The following is a 19,791-nucleotide window of genomic DNA, read 5'->3' as shown; positions in this document are numbered from 1 at the left end:
AAGGACAGGTGTGAAGGTCAGAGAGCCCACTGCTCCTCCGTCTAGAAGAGTGGTCCTGTTGGGTTCTGAGAAGTGGGCAGGGGCAAATTATGGACATCTGCATCTAATTAAGGGCATACAATGACTTTTTAAAACCTCTTTTAGTGGGTGGTGAGAGGAAAGATGAGAAGCAAGCTACAGAAGGGTTGTCTGCAGTGAGGGGAAAGGGACTTCTCCTAGGTAAACAGCTGTTTTTTCACCATATGAAGAAATCTTGTTTGTTTCTGTTTGGAGAGGTTCCCAATATAGCTGGGCCCAGGGTGTGTTAGAGATGGTGGCTGGCAATTAATAGCCAGCTTAATAAGAGGCAATACTCCAGTGGGATTTGGGAAATGTATTTTTTTGTTTGTTTAAAGAAGCCCCTTAGGGCCAACCCTAAGCAAACCAATGTGAAGTATTACCACAGCCCCAATGCCAGAGGGAGAAATGCTCAGCCCTCATGTGATGAAAGAGGTGCATTGTCACAGTACAGAAACTCATATTTGTTTTCACTTTAAGTAGATTCCAGTGCTGTGGTATTATAAAGGATCTGATCCTGAGTTGTGCTAGCTAAGCAGTGTGTACGCAGTCTCTCTGAAGATAGCGTACGTGGTTATTACTGTGAGTGTCTTGTGACACAGACTGAACACTGCAGGGGGGCTAGGATGTTGATATGTGTCTGTCATTAGCCTGCAAGAGGGTGAGGTCTGCAGAGACCTGTAAGTTGGTGCTTGGCTGTGACCAGAAACTGTTGGTTTCAGGGAACCAAACTACATCAGGCATTAGGCAAGACTCTCCACACTAAGAGCAGGTAGGTGGTGAGGTGTCTCACAATCAGGAACACCCCTGGGTGAGTATTACACAGGGCATATGATATCCCAGCAGCTTCAAGTTATGTTAAACTGAAATCAGCTAGCCTGTAAGTATTCTGCCTGACAGGGTTGCCGCAAGGTGAACACTGGCCTATGTGAACTGTCCTGATGTTCCCTCTGCCCTTTTCATACCGGGAATCTCAGACTACTTAACATAAAGGAGGAATTCAATAATAAACTTGTGAATGCAATGCAGGCCTTATGAGCAAACTTACAAGAGGAAATCAGTGCAGACAGAACATGTCTCCTCCTGAGCAGCCTTAAAATGTCACACCAGTGCACACAGCTACCATGCTGATGTGTGGTAGAGCTAGGCAGACGGATAGTTCACCATTCATAGCACTCCTACACTACGTGGTGTGGCTATGTGGACAGCCATGCCTTGCAATAAAAAACTAGTGAGGTTTCTGGCAGTTCCAGGTCTCCCCAGCCAGCGTTGCTTTGGAGGGAAGTGTCAGATTTTGAAATTCCACCTTAAAAACTGCAAAACGTAATTGTGGAAGGATGATTGTAATGGAGCACTTCTCAGAGCCTGGCACCTCATAGGCAGGGCCGGCTTTAGGAAGTGCAGGGCCCAATTCGAACAGTTTCGACGGGGCCCCGCCAGGGATGACTAAAAAAAAAACCACAAACCAAAACAACAAAACAAACCTGTAAAAAAACACTTGGGGCTTGTATTCACCAGGCGGTGCTCTGAGTCTTCGGCGGTGAGTCCTTAACTCGCTCCAGGTCTTTGGCGGCACTGAAGGACTCACCACCGAAGTGCCGCCGAAGACTCAGAGCAAGTGAAGGACCCGCCGCCGTAGTGCCGCTGGAGACCCAAAACGCCGCCAAGTGAGTAAAAATTAAAAAGGCACCTCTAGCCAGGGAAGGGATTCTCACTGGGTGCGGGGCCCTCTTAGGCGCGGGGCCCGATTTGGGGGAATTGGTGGAATTGGCCCTGCTCATAGGGATGGGTGGGCAGCATAGGTGCTGGAATTAGGGGTGCTGCCGCACCCCCTGGCTTGAAGCAGTTTACATCCTACCCAGAGTTTGCAGTTTGGTTCAATGGCTCGCAGCGCCCCCACCCTACACATTGTCCCAGCCCCCTGGGGAAGCGGAACCGGACAGGACAGGGACTGTGTTTATTCAACATCTCACTGGGTTTGGGGCAGCGCAGGGAACTGGGGAAGGGAAATGCCCCCAGGGGCTGCACAGGAGCCTCATTACCAAACGGAAACAACAAGCTACGGCTAATACCAATGATTTTCCCCATCCACCCGGCTGCCTGCCCCCGCTCATCTCTTCCCCGCCATCCGCCCGCAGCTCCCTCTCCCCGCTCCTACCCCATTACTGCCCACCCCCTCCCCAGCTCGTCTCTTCTCGTCTCCTCCCCTCGGCGGGCCGGGCAGGGCCGGGCGCCCGCCTCTCGCTCCGGCTCCTGCTCCCGCCTGCCCGGCACTGGCTGACTCTCTTCCGGCGGCGGGCTGTGCGGAGCGGCGGGCGCTGTGAGTACGCGAGAGCGGGAACCCCGCAAGGGTTAACGCCACCTGCCCTCCCCATCCCCGGGGCAGCCTCCGGGAGGGAGAGCGAAGCTTCCTGCTGCAGCCCCCTCCACGTGCGGGGGACTGGGGGCTCCTCCGCAGCGAGCTCCCTCCCGGGCAATCGCATCCCCAAAAGACCGGGGGTTAAGTCCTTCTGCAGAGTCCCTCCCTCCATGCAAGAGGGAGGCCTGGGGGGTCATCCGCTAATGCAGCAACCTCCCTTCAGGTTAACCCCCCAGTTAATAAACAGGCGTGAAATTGCAGCGGGAGGCCTGGGGGGGGGGGGGTCTGTGCTTGTCCGGGCTCCCCAGGGTTCCGAGGCGAGCTAGCTAGCAGCATGCACCTGCGCCCTGGGTGACCGGTGGGTTCCTCTGCTGGAGCGAGTGCTCCTCGTGTACCCCCCACCTATACACGCGTTTGACTTGACTAATACACCCGGTTTGGGGAGCGATGTATCATCAAGATGAGGGCATTAAGGAGGCAAGGGGGGCAGATTGATACCCAGTCACAGCAAAGATCCGCAGTTTCAATCCTTTCAGGAAAAGAAAGATGCATTATAATGAGAAAAAGTACCACGGTGAGGGTCATATAGAGTGTCTCGATAAAATAGAAATAATTCCTGGTTCAGTTTCCTGTTGACACAGATGAGGGGAAGAAAACACATTAACCCTCCAGAGGAGGCACGTTTGAGGCAATTGCCTTTGGGAATGAAATGAAGAGCTTGAAATAACTGTTCGTTAGCAAAGAAGCTCTTGGAAAAACTAAGGGAGAAACTGGTGGTGAATGCCCATGTGTGATTCAGGGGCGGCAGGGATCCGAGGAGGGGTTGTAAATTGAAAGCACGCTGCTGAGTTGGCTGCTGCTGCTGCTGCAAACCTCTAGCATCTGGAGGTGGCTTCAGTGCAGAATGATGAAATCTCCCTTTAAGTTACACACCAAAGATGGCTGCTGTATTGAAAAGTCAGGCTCAGCGGCAGGCCCTATCCATTTAACACAGACTATTGCTTTTGTTGCTAGGTTACAACCAGGACTTACTTTTTGCCTTATAAATCTATCTGGTAGTGATGGGAGGGGCTGGTTCCAGCATGTGATGTGTTTTTATTAATGCAGTTGGAAAAGTAGACATTGCAGTACCAGCTTTCTGGTTTCAACTGGTATTTACCAGCAAACACGATTTTGGGATAGAAAACATTTGCAACTCATTTGTAATTTTCTGTATCACTATCTTGCAGTGCTGTTGACTCCCAGCTATCATCTTTTAAACTGGAGCTGCCAGCATAATATAGAGAGGGAACAGCCCTGCTAAATGATGAAGATAAATCTGAAATATGCTGGAAATTTGGCATCATGTAAAGATGCTCCTCTCCCCAAAATTATCCTCCCTTGAAACAATCTAGCACTAATTTTACTCATAATGAGAGGTGTTGGCCTCATGTCTCTGGAGCCTGAAGTCTTTTTATCATCAGAACAGTTACAGTATGAGTATTTGCAACGTGTGCCGCCCCAGCATTGCCTTGTCAGACTGCTTCAGCCTTGAGATAGAGGAGTCACCTTTTCCAGGTGGGAGGGAGTAGTCTGGTCCTCAGGGTCTTCAGTCCCTGGCTTCTCCACAGAAACTGTCAAAAGACAGATCATTACGATGAGCATTTTCAGGCCTGGGGAAAGGAAAATCCATATCCATTGGGGACAAGACTGAGACTACCCAAAAAGAGTACATCTACACAGCAGTTAAACACCCGTGGCTGGCCTAGGTCAGCTGACTCGGACTCAGGCTGCAAGGATATAAAATTGCTGTATTGGGCCGGACCACAAGCTCTGGCATCCCATGAGATAGGGAAGAGGGGTCTCAGAGCCCGGACTCCAGCCCAAGCTCGGACATCTACACAGCAATTTTTATCTCTGCAGCCCTAGCCACAGTCAGCTGACCCAGGCCAGCCATGACCATGCCACAGATCTTTAATTCTAGACCCAAAAACGGCGACAGGGGTTGGATCACTTGATGATTATACGTTCTGTTTGTTCCCTCTGGGGCACCTGGCATTGGCCACTGTCAAAAGACAGGATACTTGGGCTAGATGGATCTTTAGTCTGACCTGGTATGGCCGTTCTTATGTTCTTAAAAGGCCAGTGTGTTAATTTCAAAATTAAGCTACTGAGAATGGTTAGCAAATTTTCATAGCATTAGCATCCCTATAAATCATACTGTGATGTTTGGCGCATCATAATAAATTATAAGGATGTCATCTTAAATTAATAGTTACTGCCATTCACTTAAATGAGTTTTTGCATCACAGCAGTTTGTTTTAATGCCATCTCCCCTTCTAATAGGCAAGGTTGCACAGAGCTTGAAAAATGTACCCAACATCATGGGTGGCAGGTATAATAGGCCAGGGGAGGCAGCCTAGCCCGGCTGCTGGACCCCGGTTGCAGGTTCAAGGGGGGGGAATTTTTTCTTTTTATTATGCCCCGTGCAGGTTCCGGGGTGGCTGAGGAGGCAGTATGTGGTGTTCAGCTTCCTGGGTTGCTCAGAATTTTCTCCATGGACTCCAGGGAGATTACTGATGAACCCTGGGTTGCTGTCTGAATAACACATTCCACTTCCTCAGCTGGCTCAGAACCTGCATGGGACATAGCAAAAGCTCAGGTTCTTCTTCTGGAAGAAAAGAGCTTTTGATTTTTGAGGGGCCGCTTGCGGTCTGTGGAGGGGAGGTGTGGCTGTAGGGGCTCTGGCCAGCCCACAGCTCCTCTGAGCAGGTTGCTGGAGTCTCAGGGCTTCAACTGGCCCAGGGCTACTCTGGCCATGGGGGGCTGTGGAGGGGGCCGGGAGTCTCAGGGCTCTGGCCACAGAGGGAAACCAGGGGGTCTTGGGGCTCCAACCACAGGGAGGGGACAAGGGGTCTCAGGCTGCTGTGGGGAGGGGGTCTTGGGGCTCAGGCATGGAGGGAAGGGGATCTTGGGGCTCTGGCTGCGGAGGGGGCAGGGGGCTGCAGCTGTGGAGGGGACTTGGGATGCAAGATGGGCCAAGGGGGTTCGGGGCTACAGCCGCTGCTTGGCTCAGGCTGCAGGGGGTGGAGTCTCGAGGCTCCAGCCATGTGGGGAACGGGGGGACTCGGGGCTCTGGCCACAGAGTAGCAGGGGCGGAGCCAGGGGCTAGCGTCCCCAAAGTGAGGCTTGACCCACTGCCCATGCCCAGCATCTACTAGCCCAAACACTAAGCCTATTCAGCAGGCTGAAATAACATCAGCATCCCTCCTGAGCTAAACCTCCTTCCCTGTCTCATGCAGGTTAAATACATCCCTGGTAGTCTTCCTCTGCAAGCACTCTGCTTCTCCAGTTAAAGCTGGACCTCCCACACAATCTGCCTCCTCGCCATTGAACTTATGCTGGTCCGACACACAGAGTCCTCTGCTGGAGTGGCAGGATGACCCTTGTCTTACCAACAAAGCCTGCTGCTATGGTGACAGGCATCTGGGGCCATTCTCTTGGACTTCCACCTGCCCAGAAACAGGGATCATCAGGCTGAGGATCAGGGAGATGTTGGGTAGAGTGAAGGAGAGAAACAGTGAAGCCAGCACAGCAGAGAATTCTTGTATAAGAATGCCCTACCAGGCAGAAGGGTTGAGGGGGGGGCTTTGCTGACACGGACTCAGCAGAGCCCTCTTCTAGGATTTCCCCAAACACACACCCATCCCCTCACTAGTGCCTTTGCCTTAGGTTTTGGAAGTGGCAGACCCCATTGTACATAAACACTGCCTCCTCAATCATTAGCATTGTTGGAACCCTCCTGACCACCCATCGTAATAACATTATCTGTCCCCTTTTTACTCTGGCACTAGAGATGTCCATCTGTAGAATTAGGAAGGCATCACTGCCTCAGTTTACACTTGGTTCACATTTAGAAGTTTATATTCACAATTATAAGGTCTAGAAACTTAATTATATTTTTATTTTATTCAATGAATGCTTAGATTCTGCAGAAACTGGTAACCCTTGTACAGAAAAGATTTCTACTCACCCAGGAGTTAATGAATTTATCACTGTGATTTTAGTAACCAGTACCATTTAAAATGGTCTAAAACCTTAAATGTTGACTACAGCTAACTTCAGCGCTTTTCCTTTGTATTTTAATGTGAGTAAAAAAGTTAACAAGTGTATGGGCCCTTCAAAAACTCGTCTAATCTATGACTAATTGAACCACATAGAGTTGCTGCTTCATTTGTGACTGTTGCTTCAAGTTACAAAGTAGCTGTAGAACATTTTATATTTAATAAAGAAAAAAGTGAACTTTGAAACATTACAGTTGAGAGTTTAATTTCTGATGACTTCTGAACATGCAGTTTTCAGACCCGTTGCAGCTACTGTTGTTATCCTTTAAACAAAGTTTAAAGTCTTCCACTGCTGTTGATTCCATGGTAAAACTGACAGTGGCCTTTGTACTAAAAACTGTTGTTTAGACTTTGCTCTGGTTTGTGATTTCATTTTCAGGGGAAGATACTGTCACTTTTTTTGATATTTATAAACTTTATTCCCCATTAAGTTTGGTACAGGATGCTTGAAAAAATACTGCAAACGTTTCCATCTTATCAAAGAGTAAGTAAAGAGGGGCAAACTTGAGTGTGTTTGGTAGTATTGCTTTTAGATGCCCCTTCAAATTACTCTCCTAAATATCAGAAGGGAAGCAGAAAAGACATAAAAACTATTAAATAAAGTTTTCTATCAAAAACTGATTTAAAAAAAATTAGCCAATTAAAAAATGAGTTAAAAGTGTCTTGTAAAGAGGTCTTATCTGTTATGTGCAAACATCTTTTATAATGTCTCTAAAGTGCCATGCACACCTAACCATGTATGAAGATAAGGACCCTGATCTGAGGAGTCTAATCTCAAGCCATATTTCTGCTAAGAATTGCATATGGACTACTCGCAGTGCATCAAGTTACGCACAGGCGTGGTTTTTGTTTGTTTGTTCGTTTGTTTTGTTTGTGTGTTTTGCAGGACTGGGGCATCCCTAGTCCCAACTACTCACACACTTAAAATTATCCATGTTTGTCAGTGTTTGCAAGACCTGGGCCTAAATGGAACATAATGCAGACAAAGGAGGAGGAAGAGATGCGGGAGAGAAAGTTATACATAACTTTATGCATCTGACTTCTTTCTTAATACGGCTGTATTGAAGTTAGACTAAATTGACATAGCAGATTTTTTTTTTTTTTACCCAGCTAACTTAATCTGGAGGCACTGTGGTCCAGTGGATAGGAACCTTGGACCTGACCACTGGATGACACTGTTGTAGGAGACCTAGTTTCTATTTCCAATTCTGTCATTTCCTTTCTCTCTGTCCCTTGACAAGCCATATAACCTCTCTGTGACTGAATTTCCACATCTGTACATTCAGGATAACGATTCCTTCTTTTATGAAGCATTCGGAGATCTATAAGTGAAAGGTGTTTTATAAATATTGTTGTTTATGATATTTTTCCTCATAATCTTGAATTCTGGATTAGAACCATCTGGATCTATATGTATGAATTTTATTAAAAAGTAAATATACTTTGAATTCAAGTGGTGGATGTGTTGTGTTTCAGGAATCAGCGGAAAAAAAATATTGTCCAAAAGTAACAAATTAAAAAAATGTTTATATATCCACAACAGAAACAATTGTTTAACTGTATTATATAAAAATATCTTTGGGGTTTTTAATACTTTCCCATAGTGTGTGTCCTTGCATTGTGACAGTCACTTCAGCTTGACTGTTCAGTGTGAATTATGTTAATAGTTGACATGTCTGCATAATTAATTTTGTTTTTCAGCATCTCTGCTTCTGAGCTGTTTGAAAAGGAATGCTGACAATAACTGGAAGCTGAATAACTGATGAGATAATTGTGCTGCTTGTGTTTAATTTTCTCAGATTTTGAAGCATCAGGGATGAAAATGTTGTGGCGCTGTTGATTCAAGACTCTTATTAAATAGATTATTCCGCTTCTGGTGGTGTTCATTAAACAATGTAATCTCTGGAAGTAATAAAATAAGATGCCAAAAAAGAACAGTAAATAATTTGATCGCTGTTGAGCTCTGGCTGCATCAGATTGCTGTGGCAGCTGAAATCTTTTTACAAGATTTGTTCATTTACTTCCCGTGCATGCTCCCTTTAAAAACTTCTCCTTAAATTTATCTGATTTCCTGAGTTATCTTATTTTTATGTAACCAAAATGTCCATAATTTTTCTTTTCTTACAATTTTATTGCTCATAATATTCAGGTACTGATTTTATATCACTAAGGATATAGTTCTGATCGCACTATAAATCAGGAGTAACTCCATTGAAGTGAGTGGATTTAAACAAATGGAAAACTGGTGTAAGTGAGATCAGAATCAGGTTTTACATAATTTGTTGTAAAATTTATTTGATCACTTCTGTTGTTGGATTTTTGTGCCTTCAGACTGGTTAAGTAAGCTGTGGCATTCCTTTAGGGCAATTTAAAACTTGCCCTCTGAAAATTAGTGTATCTGATTAATATAGAGCTGATTAAAATACTGTTACAGGACCATATGACTACAAGGTATTGTACCAGTTCAGAGGACCTTTGACTGTAGGCACATTATTTCACCAGAAAAGATAATTATGCCTTCCAGTTAAGTAAGGCGTCTTCAGTACATTTAAAAAATAGCCATGAAAAAAATAATTTTGTGCACAGTTCCCATTTCTTGTTTCATAGTTGAAGTATTTTTTATATATAGGAATATCTTTAAGTATAGGGACAGTTTCCAAAGTATTTGTTAAAACTCTTTGCTTGTATAGTTTAGTTTGTATGGGATTTTATGTACATCTTCACTATTTACTAACAGTGGATGATAAATTATGCAGAACAGAAAAGAAATACATGAACTGTTTTTTTCCATTCAGACTGTTGGTACCTACCTCTCTGCTGTTAATAGATGGTCTACCAACAAGCAAAACAAAACAAAAATTGGGATTTTACAATCCCAGTAGTACCAAGGACAGTACTTCTGTGTGAAAAATATTTCTGTGAAAAGTTTGTAAGTTTGTCAAGGCAAGGAAATATCGTTGCTCTTTGTTAGATGTATACCATTTTAACAGTGCTTTCCACTGTGAAATCTGAAAGTGTAGCAGCCTTTTTTCAACTTTCAGGCGACTGCAAATTGTGGGCTCCTTACACTATTACTCTTTATATGTTCAGAGCACTTGGGTTTTATTACACTCAGATAAATTAAATTTGTTGTCGGAAGTGTATAGCATTATCTTGAATCAATGCATTTTCACTTGATTTTGATCATTTTCTTTCCTCCTTGGATGGTATCCATCACTTCAGTGGATGATATGATGTATTTTATATTTTTCATACTTGCTTTTATTTTTCTCAAGATTTCTGTGTCTGCCAAATATACCATATAAAGAAAAAAATCTAGAGGAGGAAGAAAACTTTTTGTTTTCTTAAGTAGTTGCTAATTAAGTTCCCCATCTTTCACTGAATTCCATGTGGACTGACAGCTGTGCGCACACAGAGCTCCAGGCAGGATTGGGCCTAAAAATGGTGAACACAATTGTCGTTGGTTTTCATTGTTCATGAATCATTTAACATTTTGAAATGTTTTACCTGTAGTAATGAAAAATGTGGGGTTACAATAATTTTTGAAAGATAAGTAATGAGCATTCTCTGCCATGGCATTTATCATTCTTTCCTTGGTGTATTAAGTTAATCTGACAGAGTAGATAAAAATCAATATTTTTTTATTAAAACTGATTCTTTTAATTTATGTTAAAATATTTTTTCTTTTTTAAAATAAACCTCTTTAAAATATGCTACGGCCTAATATTATTATTTTTAAGAAATTAAATAAATAAATATGCTGAATCCATGAGCATCTATCAAAAACTTTGAGTACAAGGCTGCTTTTTTATGTAAAGAAAGAATCAGGAGGAAATATTTAACTTTTGAAGTCAAACTTTATAAATATGGCATAATAGACAGTAGGACTTGATCCTTTGCTAGTGGGTACAAGAGTCTGATGTCATCACAGGAGCCCAGCCTCTCACTCCAGGAAACACCATCAGATGTCTCATCAGGATCATCCACTGACCCAACTGGGTGGTCTCATACTCCTGTTTTTTTTGGCTTTGCCTTACTGGAGCTCTGATTTGACTCAGTTCTCAAATTATGAATATTTATGACCCCACCCAGCATGGAAACTTACTCTCCAGCACATGGAAAAATACTGAAGTTTATCTATCCAAAATATTTAAGCTTAGTTTGTTTAATCAAAATAATTTTACGTACTATTTTGTGTGTTTAATTAAATTCCAGTTACCATCCTAATACAGCTTGATGCAAATCATGATCAAAATGTTAATTAACTAGTAAATAGGCAATATATCATTTGCCATTTTCGAAGATACTAAAATGTATTGTTAATGAGAATCTGAAAATATTAAGCTATATAATTGCTTAAATAAATGTATATAGTTATAGTCTACCTTCCTAGGTAGCAAAAGGATGTACCAAATCTAGTGTAAAGGCTCTGTTTAGTTGTAATTCAATATGTTTTAATGGTCATATCAACCAATGAGAATGCATCTTTCTTTAGTAAATAATTTTAATCTACTTTTCCATTTCCAGTTGGTGTTGTTACTGTCTCAATAAAAAGAAGCCTATGCTGTCACATGGAAGGTCATTTCCAAATATTGTAAATATATTCAAAACTGCTGTATATTTACTAAAATAAGCAACCATAAACCAGAGGACTCAAAGAGCACTAACACTGTTGTCCAAACTTACTGTAAATATAGTTTCAGTACATGTTAAATATACAGATAACTTACATTATCTCCCATATTTCAAAGTTCCACAATCAGCTTGCACAAGAGAAGCTCAAAGTCCCCCAGGATACTAGAAGGATAATAAAAGCAACTCAGTATGGGTGTGGGAGTTTGGGAATCTAGTTCTATTATTAAATCAAAAAGGAATCTTATTTAGGAGATGGCAGTGTCTATTTGCATTTTTTTAATAGAAAGTTGGCAACCTTCCTTCATCAAAAAGGGGAAACACTTTTCTAATTCATGAACTTGCAAAGAAACAAGTTGGCACAATGACATTCCTAAAACAACATTGCACAAGCAGTGCATCACGGACCTCCTGTAGTAAAATAGCCTGGCCAATAAAACTTGTCTAAAGAAACATTTAGATGCTTAAATGATCTTAACACATTAAGTGTATTTAAACCAGGAAAACAGTCTTAAAACATCAGACGATAGTGTTCACTGGCTGCAATATGCACTCATGATTTGTGCTTTTTGTTTAGTCAGATGTTTGCAGCCTTTGAGTTAATACCTCTGTGACGTTGCACTCCATATGATTTTATGAAAATATGCTAATAAGTGTGAATATAATTTAACTGGAATATGCTTCATGCAAAAGGTCCCTTGTAAGATACCATTATGTATCTTATAATCTACTGAGTGTGGTCATCCTATTTGTATAAATATATCATCTTGTATCTGAAACTAGAAATATGAAGTATAACTCTGAGGTCCTATTGTAATTATATAAAGTGTGGGCCATTAATGGTGGTTTGGAATTTTGATGGCGCCCATTAACCAGGACAGGTAACTGTAGATGACTCTGTTTACTTCTAAGTTTTCCCATATATATGTGTGCTGGCAAGTGGGTAATGAAGTCTTACAGTGACATGTGATCATGTCACCTGAACTGGAATCCATCTTTATTTAACCTGGTGCTTTTCCATTTAGAAGGAGGGATGGGAACCCAGAGAGGGACAAAGCATTACCGCTTTGTGCAAAAGATATATAAGGGGGGGGTGAAACAGAACAAAGGAGGCTGCAGTCATGAGAAATCCCCTAGCTACCCCCTGAGCTGGAACAGGGACTGTACCAGGGGAAAGGATTGGGCCCAGACTAGGATGGCGTCCAGTCTGTGATAGAAGCTTATTGAAACGTCTCTGAGGGGGAGATTTTATCTGTGTTCAGTTTTCCTACTGTATTAGGCGTAGACTTGTGTGTTTTATTTTATTTTGCTTGGTAGTTCATTTTGTTCTGTCAGTTATTACTTGGAACCTACTAGTTAAATCCTACTTTTTGTATTTAATAAAATCACTTTTTACTTATTAATTAACCCAGAGTATGTATTAATACCTGGGGGGGGCAAACAGCTGTGCATACCTGTCAGTGTTATAGAGGGCAAACAATTTATGAGTTTACCCTGTATAAGCTTTATGCAGGTTAAAACGGATTTATTTGGGGTTTGGATCCCGTTGGTAGTTGGGTATCTGAGTGAGGAAGACATGAGAACTTCTTAAGCTGTCTTCAGCTAAGCGTGCAGCTTGTAGGGGACATGGTTCAGACTGGATCTGTGTTTGCAGCAGGCAAGTGTGTCTAGCTCAAACCAAGCAAGGGACTGAATTCCCAAGATGGCAGGGAAAACAGGCTCAGAGGTCTAAGAACATCAAGTGGCAGTCCCAAAGGGGTTTCTGTGATCCAACCCATCACAACCTCTCTATACTACTAACCTCTGCACCTCCAGGACAAAAAAGGGTCAATTTATTAATACAATGTACAGTTTTCCTGGTGCCAGAATAAATTAGGAGACTAGAAACAAAAATCCATGTGGTTCCTGACAAGGAGAAATATGTATACATACCCTAAACTTTGTTTATGAGTTTTTAGCAGGATAGCAATCAGGTATTGACTGATGTTTAAGTCAATAGTAGGATTTGTTGTCTAGCATAGTAGAATGTTTGTTAAAGGATAATCTTGGAACTGGCTGAAAACAGAAATCTTTTTAACATAATGGCCTTGTTATTTCAATCTTCTATGTTTGACAGTATAGACTAAATGTAAAAATATAATATCATGGCAGGAGATGATTTGTTGTTTTTTAATTGAAAACACTATAAACTCAATTATTTTTCTTCTAAAGAATGGCGTTTTAACTGAAAGAAATAGTGTATAATTATCAGGGACATGCATAAAAGGATAGTATAAAGGTAAGTGGGAACAAAATATGACTTCATCAAGATCATTAGCAAGTTTTATTTAACAGTGTTGGTCTTTGTATGGATCATTGGGTCATTCCACTGTTAACCATTTACTATGCTGGAAGATGACTTCTAATCTGTTATCTGTCTTTCAACCAGTTTCTTTCTAATCCATGGCAGAACTTTGCTTCTGTTGACTACTTAGTTTCCTTCAAAACCTCTTCTGAGGGACTTTGTCTATTGTGTTCTGGAAAGCCAAATGAATTGTGTTTGCCAGTTCTTCTTTTTCCACTACTAAATGTCATGTATTATACAGCTGCTCCGCATACTTGGTAAAATTAGTTGAAGCCAATTTTGCCTTCATGTGTGTGCCAACACTCATTAATTTCGGTAGGAGATAAACGTGAGGCAGAATTTGGGCAAACTGAATCTCAGTGACAGGTCTTGTGGGGATTAACATCTTAGAGAACTATGGTATCCAGGGACGGCTCCAGGCATCAGTGCACCAAACACATCCCTGGGGCGGCAAGCTGCAAGGGGCGGCCAGCCAAGGGGGGCAGCCTGCCAGTCACCATGAGGGCGGCAGTCAGGCTGCCTTTGGCAGCTTGCCTGCAGGAGGTCTGCCAGTCCCGCAGCTTTGGCGGCAATTCGGCAGTGGGTACGCCGAAGGCGCGGGACTAGTGGACCTCCCACAGGCATGCCACCAAAAGCCACCTGACTGCCGTGCTTGGGGTGGCAAAATACATAGAGCCGACCCGATGGTATCTTTCATAATATGTGAATGTAGTAAACTATGCATGATGTGTGACCATTTCGTTGTAATTTAAACAATAAATAATATAAGTGCATCCAAAAGGTTCTAGGTGCCGTGTAAACATAAAGGAAGACAAAGCTCTTTCCCTGAATATCTTACAGTTTAAAAAACCTTTTCTGGCATAAGTGCATGAAGAGGGAATGTCTTTGTCACAGCCATCAGTTCTCAGTAGTAACTTTGTTTACAAAACAAATTTATGGTCCCCGTGACTTATGTTACAAAAAGATTTAGGGGCCTAAATCCAAGATTTAGGTATTACTGTGATGCACAAAACCCCCACTTGGCTGCTGCCTAACTCTTTAAGTGCCTAATCTCAGTCAGTGCCTACATTTTCACTGTAAAAGTTACCTAGGTACCCAAGTTTCTGCTTCTGGATATGCACACTGCTGCCTTAGTGAGGCATCTGGAGGAGAGGTGGGAGACCCCTTTTCAAATATCTTTTCAGGCAGGAGGATGGGGGGAATTGAACCAGGGTGTGTACTCTGACCATTGGGCTAAAGATTATAACGAAAGGTATCTCCCATTGGCCATCTTAGGTCAGTTCCCACGTAGAGTGCTGGGGCGTTTGTGGGTCCTACTTATAGTTTCCCATCTATTGTATAGGAAGTCTAGGTGCCTAACCCAGGGTTTGTGGATTCCAGTGATTTTCTAGGTGCCTAAAAGTTCCTTTGTGGATCAGGGCCTGATTTTCGCAAATGGTTAATTTCTTGATTCCAAGAACTGGGAGATTTTTTAACCAATAGCATCAGTGGTCTAAATCAGCTTCCTAATCTCCAGTATGAATGTGGATGGTATTTTATATCTCTTACAACCTTTTGCTGGTTTGAGTTGCTTAGGATATGAAGAAGACCAAGAAATTTCTATCTGTAGATAACTTAATTGCTTTTCCAAAGACTTCCAAAGTGCTCTTGAGGTGGAAAAAAAGGACTTTGAGTAACCGTTCACGTCCATTGGATGTGTTAACCTCTCCACCTTTCATGAATGGACTAGTTCCGTTTTGGTGTAAATTTCATATGTTGAAGATGTTTTTAGAAGTTGTGTTATATAGTGCTTCTTTTTATACTTTTTTCTCTACACATCTAATTTTGATTGGTCTCATGCAATTCAAACAGCTTTCATAATTTGTGCCTGATCTTTCTTCATTAGCGAGCAAGCATCAACCAAGTAAAAAGAGAAGCTAAGTTCAGATGAAAGTACTCATCAGAATTTGTTCACATAAAACAGCAAAGAACTATCCAGGTTCAGTGACACAACAACTCAAGTTTAATTGCCGAACTCCAGTGTCTTCGCTAATTTTCTCACAAACAGTATTTGGCTTGTCTTTGATCAGAATATGAAAGAATGCCATGTGGAAGGCGTGACATACTCGAGTACAATGTAGAATAATGAGCAGCTGTGCCACCCTGGCCCTGCAATCTTGGGTGCCTTATGATGCCTTGCTAAAACAGTTCCAACCTGGGATGCTTCCAAACAGCCTTCCAGCATGCAAGTCACTCCCTGAGTGTTTGTGTGTAACTGCAGCCTGCCAGCCACACTTGAGTTATGCTCTGGCTCCCACTAGCCTTTGTTATAATGCAAGGTGACCCCAACATTCCTGGTCTTAAATTTTCTCCCAGAAATGTATGTCCTGGGCTCTCTCCTGGACAATACAAGTTTATTTAAAGTCTGTTATTTCTTTAATGGAAATAATATGCATGCAAGTCACCACCCCAAATAAAGCTCCAGTTAGATAACAGTGAACCCATCAGGAATGCAAATATCTTTAAATTTGGCATTTTAACAATTAAAAGTCTTAACTTTTGGAACTTCACCTGGACTATTAACTAGATCTTAATGGTAGAGTACTGGTACATAGCGTATTGGTTTCTCCTGACAAAGATATTACCAATTAATACATTATAGTACAAATATCATTCTCACATAACATTCCCTTTCTTAAGTCTAGTTAACTTTGGTTGTTTGGGGTTTTTTATTTGTTTCAGGTTGTAGAAATCCACTTTCAGGTTTTATTTGAACAGGTTGTAGAAATCCGCTTTTAATAATGCTGTGGTTGATACAGCCTGTATTATACTAGGAACTGCCTTCGTTCATCAGGATGGTAAAATTATTTTAGTCACAAAACTTTTAATTTTCTGGGCCCTAACCCTTATGGACATGGACATGCTCCAGCCCCAGTGACGTCAGTGGGAGCTGAGCATGTGCTCTTGCTGGTATGATCTTTTGCCTACTTTTGCTGTAGTGTCAATCGTGAAACTATCATTCTCTCAAGTTCTTGTATTTGATCACATATTGAGTATTACGTGTTTACTTTTCTTTTTTCACTAAAGTCTGTAAGTTTGTGATTGTTTCAGTACTAGACAGAATACCATACAGTTTAGTTTAGAAATGCATTGAAAAAACATTGTTTTTATGGTCCCATTCAGTCTTAAACCCTTAAGAAACACAGCAGGTTGTCTTTAACATAACTTCTAAGTTAGACGTATTTTAACATCCATCTGCCTGTTTTAGAGGGCTTTGAGAACAGCATTGCCTTTGAAATACAACTGTCTATTGACCCCAACCAATCATTATTAATTAGCATTTTCCACAGACTTATTTAGTAATTAAACAGAATGAATGGCTGAGCAGATGATTTGTTCTTGGTGTGGAAGCAACTGTTATTACTGCAAACTATGAATAAGTTGTCCTCTTCTACTGAGGTGGCAGAACACTGCTAGGTCTGTGAGGTTAACTGGCAGAGGTGCTGTTCCCTGCCTTTATGCCTAGGAAAACTGGCACACCTTCTTAGTATTATGGATTGCTTGGTAACACTTTTTAAAATAAAGAATATCTACAGGAAGCTCTGGAAAATGCAGCTGTTACAGTAAAAGATATTCTATTGTGTGTTTCTAACTTTAATTTTGTTTTGCGGTTCCAGAATTTTTTACAGTCTTTCTCACAAAATACCGTGGCAGAAGAATAGTTTAACTCACTTAAAGCATGTCTTCTCAAAACATTTAATTTTTAATTTGCTTTGTCACCTTATTCCAATCTGGTGGAGTGTCGAGAGAATACATAATTAATTCAAGTAAAGCAAATACTGAATTAGTATTTTTCATTATCCATTATTTTGTGAGGCTATTATCAATAAAATTCTGCTCTTCAGTTACTCATCTTCTGAGAACCATTCTTTTACTGTGCAGCTATTTTAAAGAAGGAATGTAGAAATGTATATGTATGTTCAGATAAACTTTTGACTAATGCCAATCACTTTGTTGTTTGTGGAAAGCATATGGGAGAAATACATTGCATTCAAAGTATGCACTTGCTCATTTAGAGATTTTAATGGAATTTTAAAATGTTTGGCACCTAGCAAGATTACACCCTTAGAGGTTCTCGGTATATTATGTATTGCTAAGAATTATCAAATTGAAATCTTTTTTCTTTGCATGTAGAGTTCATGAAAATGTCAGCACATATACCATTAGGCATTAATATCAAGGAACCCCGTTGGGATCAAAGCACTTTTGTTGGACGAGCCAATCATTTCTTTACTGTAACAGATCCCAGGAATATTTTATTACCTAATGAACAACTAGAAAATGCAAGAAAAATTGTTCATGATTACAGGTATGATAGTTGAATATTTTTGGCCATCAGTAATAATGACAATTATTTTTCTTGATTGTGGTTTGCTTAGTGTCGCTCATATCAATAGGTGATTATATCTGTCTAATGAAATATTTAAAACATTTTCAAACCAGTATTGCTTCCTTTACGTATTCTATTGTATCTTCTTGTAATGCCACATATATATATGATATTTAAAATAGTAGGATCTAGAGTTATGAATTAACAAATGACATGGTCTGAGATCCTGTGCTAAGAAAGCACTCTGGTCTATGGATAAGCTGTTTAATTTCGATAAATAGTTGGTATGACAGCAATACTGAGAGCTAACTTTGACTACTTGTTCTATTATTTGAGATAAATAGCTTCTCAGATACCTGAAGATAAATTTTCAGACTTGGGCATGGGTTTTTGTCTATGTGATTATTAGTGACTTTAATAGAAGTTATATAGCTGAAATTTTGACATTCTTTTGAACAGGCAGGATTTTGTTACGGGCAGCATCAGCTAAGGTTCCCAACCATGGCAGGGAATTTTGATTCTTTCTTCAGCAAACTATATAGAGGCTAGTCTACCAAATGCACTTATCAATGGGATTCTTAACATGCAGTACAATAGAAGCTAAAGTACAATACTCAATTCTATCTTTTTACATTTATTCTGTTGATCCAAAAGTCCTTTGGTACCCTATTTGTTTGTTTTTACTAATTGCTATATTTTATAACAACGTTTTTTATTTGTTTCCAAGACAGGGTATTGTGGCCCCTGGGTTGACAGAAGATGAACTATGGAGAGCAAAATATGTGTATGATTCAGCTTTTCACCCAGACACCGGTGAAAAGATGATTTTGATTGGCCGAATGTCAGCTCAGGTACCAATGAACATGACTATCACAGGTTGTATGATGACCTTTTATAGGTAAGTGATGCCAATATAACACAAACATTGTCAGTAAATTAAGTAGGTAATATTTAATGTAGTTAGCTCATCAGAATATTTTAAAAGATGTTTTATAAATACTTTTTTTAATATAAAATTTTGCCTCATTTCCTCTTCTGTCCTTGCATCCCTTTTACCTGCATTTATTGGTCGTTTCCTCTAGAAGTAGCTGTGAGGTGAACCTTTTAGCCCCCTCTAATAATTCACCAAATATCCTGTTCTTCCTCATTTCACTGAAGAAGTTGAATGTTCCAAAATCACATCCATGTAGGAGATTTATCTGGAGAACTAAGAGGAGGAGATTCTATCTGAGAATTCTTACTGTAGAGATCTGGTATGTAGGATGCTCTCTGCAATGTAAGTGTTAAACATCCTTCAGTCTATCAGTTGTCCAGTCCCACGTCCCTTTTATTACCTCCCTTGTCCTCAAAAGTGCCTGAATTATCCTTACTCCAAACCTTCACAAATTCAGTGGAGTCTACTTTCAATGGCCAGTCTTAGTATCTTCTGTGAGCAATCTTTGCACTGGAATTTTATTTTAGTTTATTTATTTATTTTCTGAAATATTATTTTTCTTAGAAGAACCAGTGGAGAAGTTAGAGGCAATAATATTATTGTATTTAATTCAGTGATTCTAAAATTTTCCTCACTTTTATCTTATCACTTATATTATCAGTGCAATCCATACTAAGAAATGTAAAAGATTTGCTCATCTCTGGATTCTTTGTCTCTGCCAATTACTTGTCTTCTAGAGCTTTTCCACTGAACAACCTGGTAATTGTAATATTTTGCCATCTGGAAAAGGCCCCACAATAGAAAGAATGTTCTAATCTATATTCTTTATTCACATGAATGGGTTGTTTTCCATCTCAGAATTCACAGTAGAACAGTTACCCCTTCCCCACATAGGCATTTTTAAAGCACCCATCTTGATAATTTTACAGCAGTCACATCAGTTTTTCCGACTGTAGCTTTGAAAATTGAGCATGATCTTTAGCTTTCTTGCTA

General features: G+C 40.9%; 1 protein-coding gene across 2 annotated transcripts in view; it reads left to right on the top strand.

Annotated features, from left to right (window-relative positions):
• The first annotated feature begins 2,309 nt into the window (after window positions 1-2,309).
• SFXN1 (sideroflexin 1) overlaps window positions 2,310-19,791 on the top strand; it is a 36,104-nt gene continuing 18,622 nt past the window's right edge. For both annotated transcript variants that reach the window (XM_030573364.1, XM_030573365.1), the window contains exons 1-3: window positions 2,310-2,377; window positions 17,669-17,843; window positions 18,592-18,762. In XM_030573364.1, the coding sequence (XP_030429224.1) occupies window positions 17,674-17,843; window positions 18,592-18,762 (341 nt within the window). In that variant the 5' untranslated portion in view covers window positions 2,310-2,377; window positions 17,669-17,673. The remainder of the gene's footprint in view (window positions 2,378-17,668; window positions 17,844-18,591; window positions 18,763-19,791) is intronic.

Source organism: Gopherus evgoodei, chromosome 8 (genome assembly GCF_007399415.2).
Source record: "Gopherus evgoodei ecotype Sinaloan lineage chromosome 8, rGopEvg1_v1.p, whole genome shotgun sequence".
NCBI lineage: Eukaryota > Metazoa > Chordata > Testudines > Testudinidae > Gopherus > Gopherus evgoodei.
This window is presented reverse-complemented; position numbering and strand designations above follow the sequence as displayed.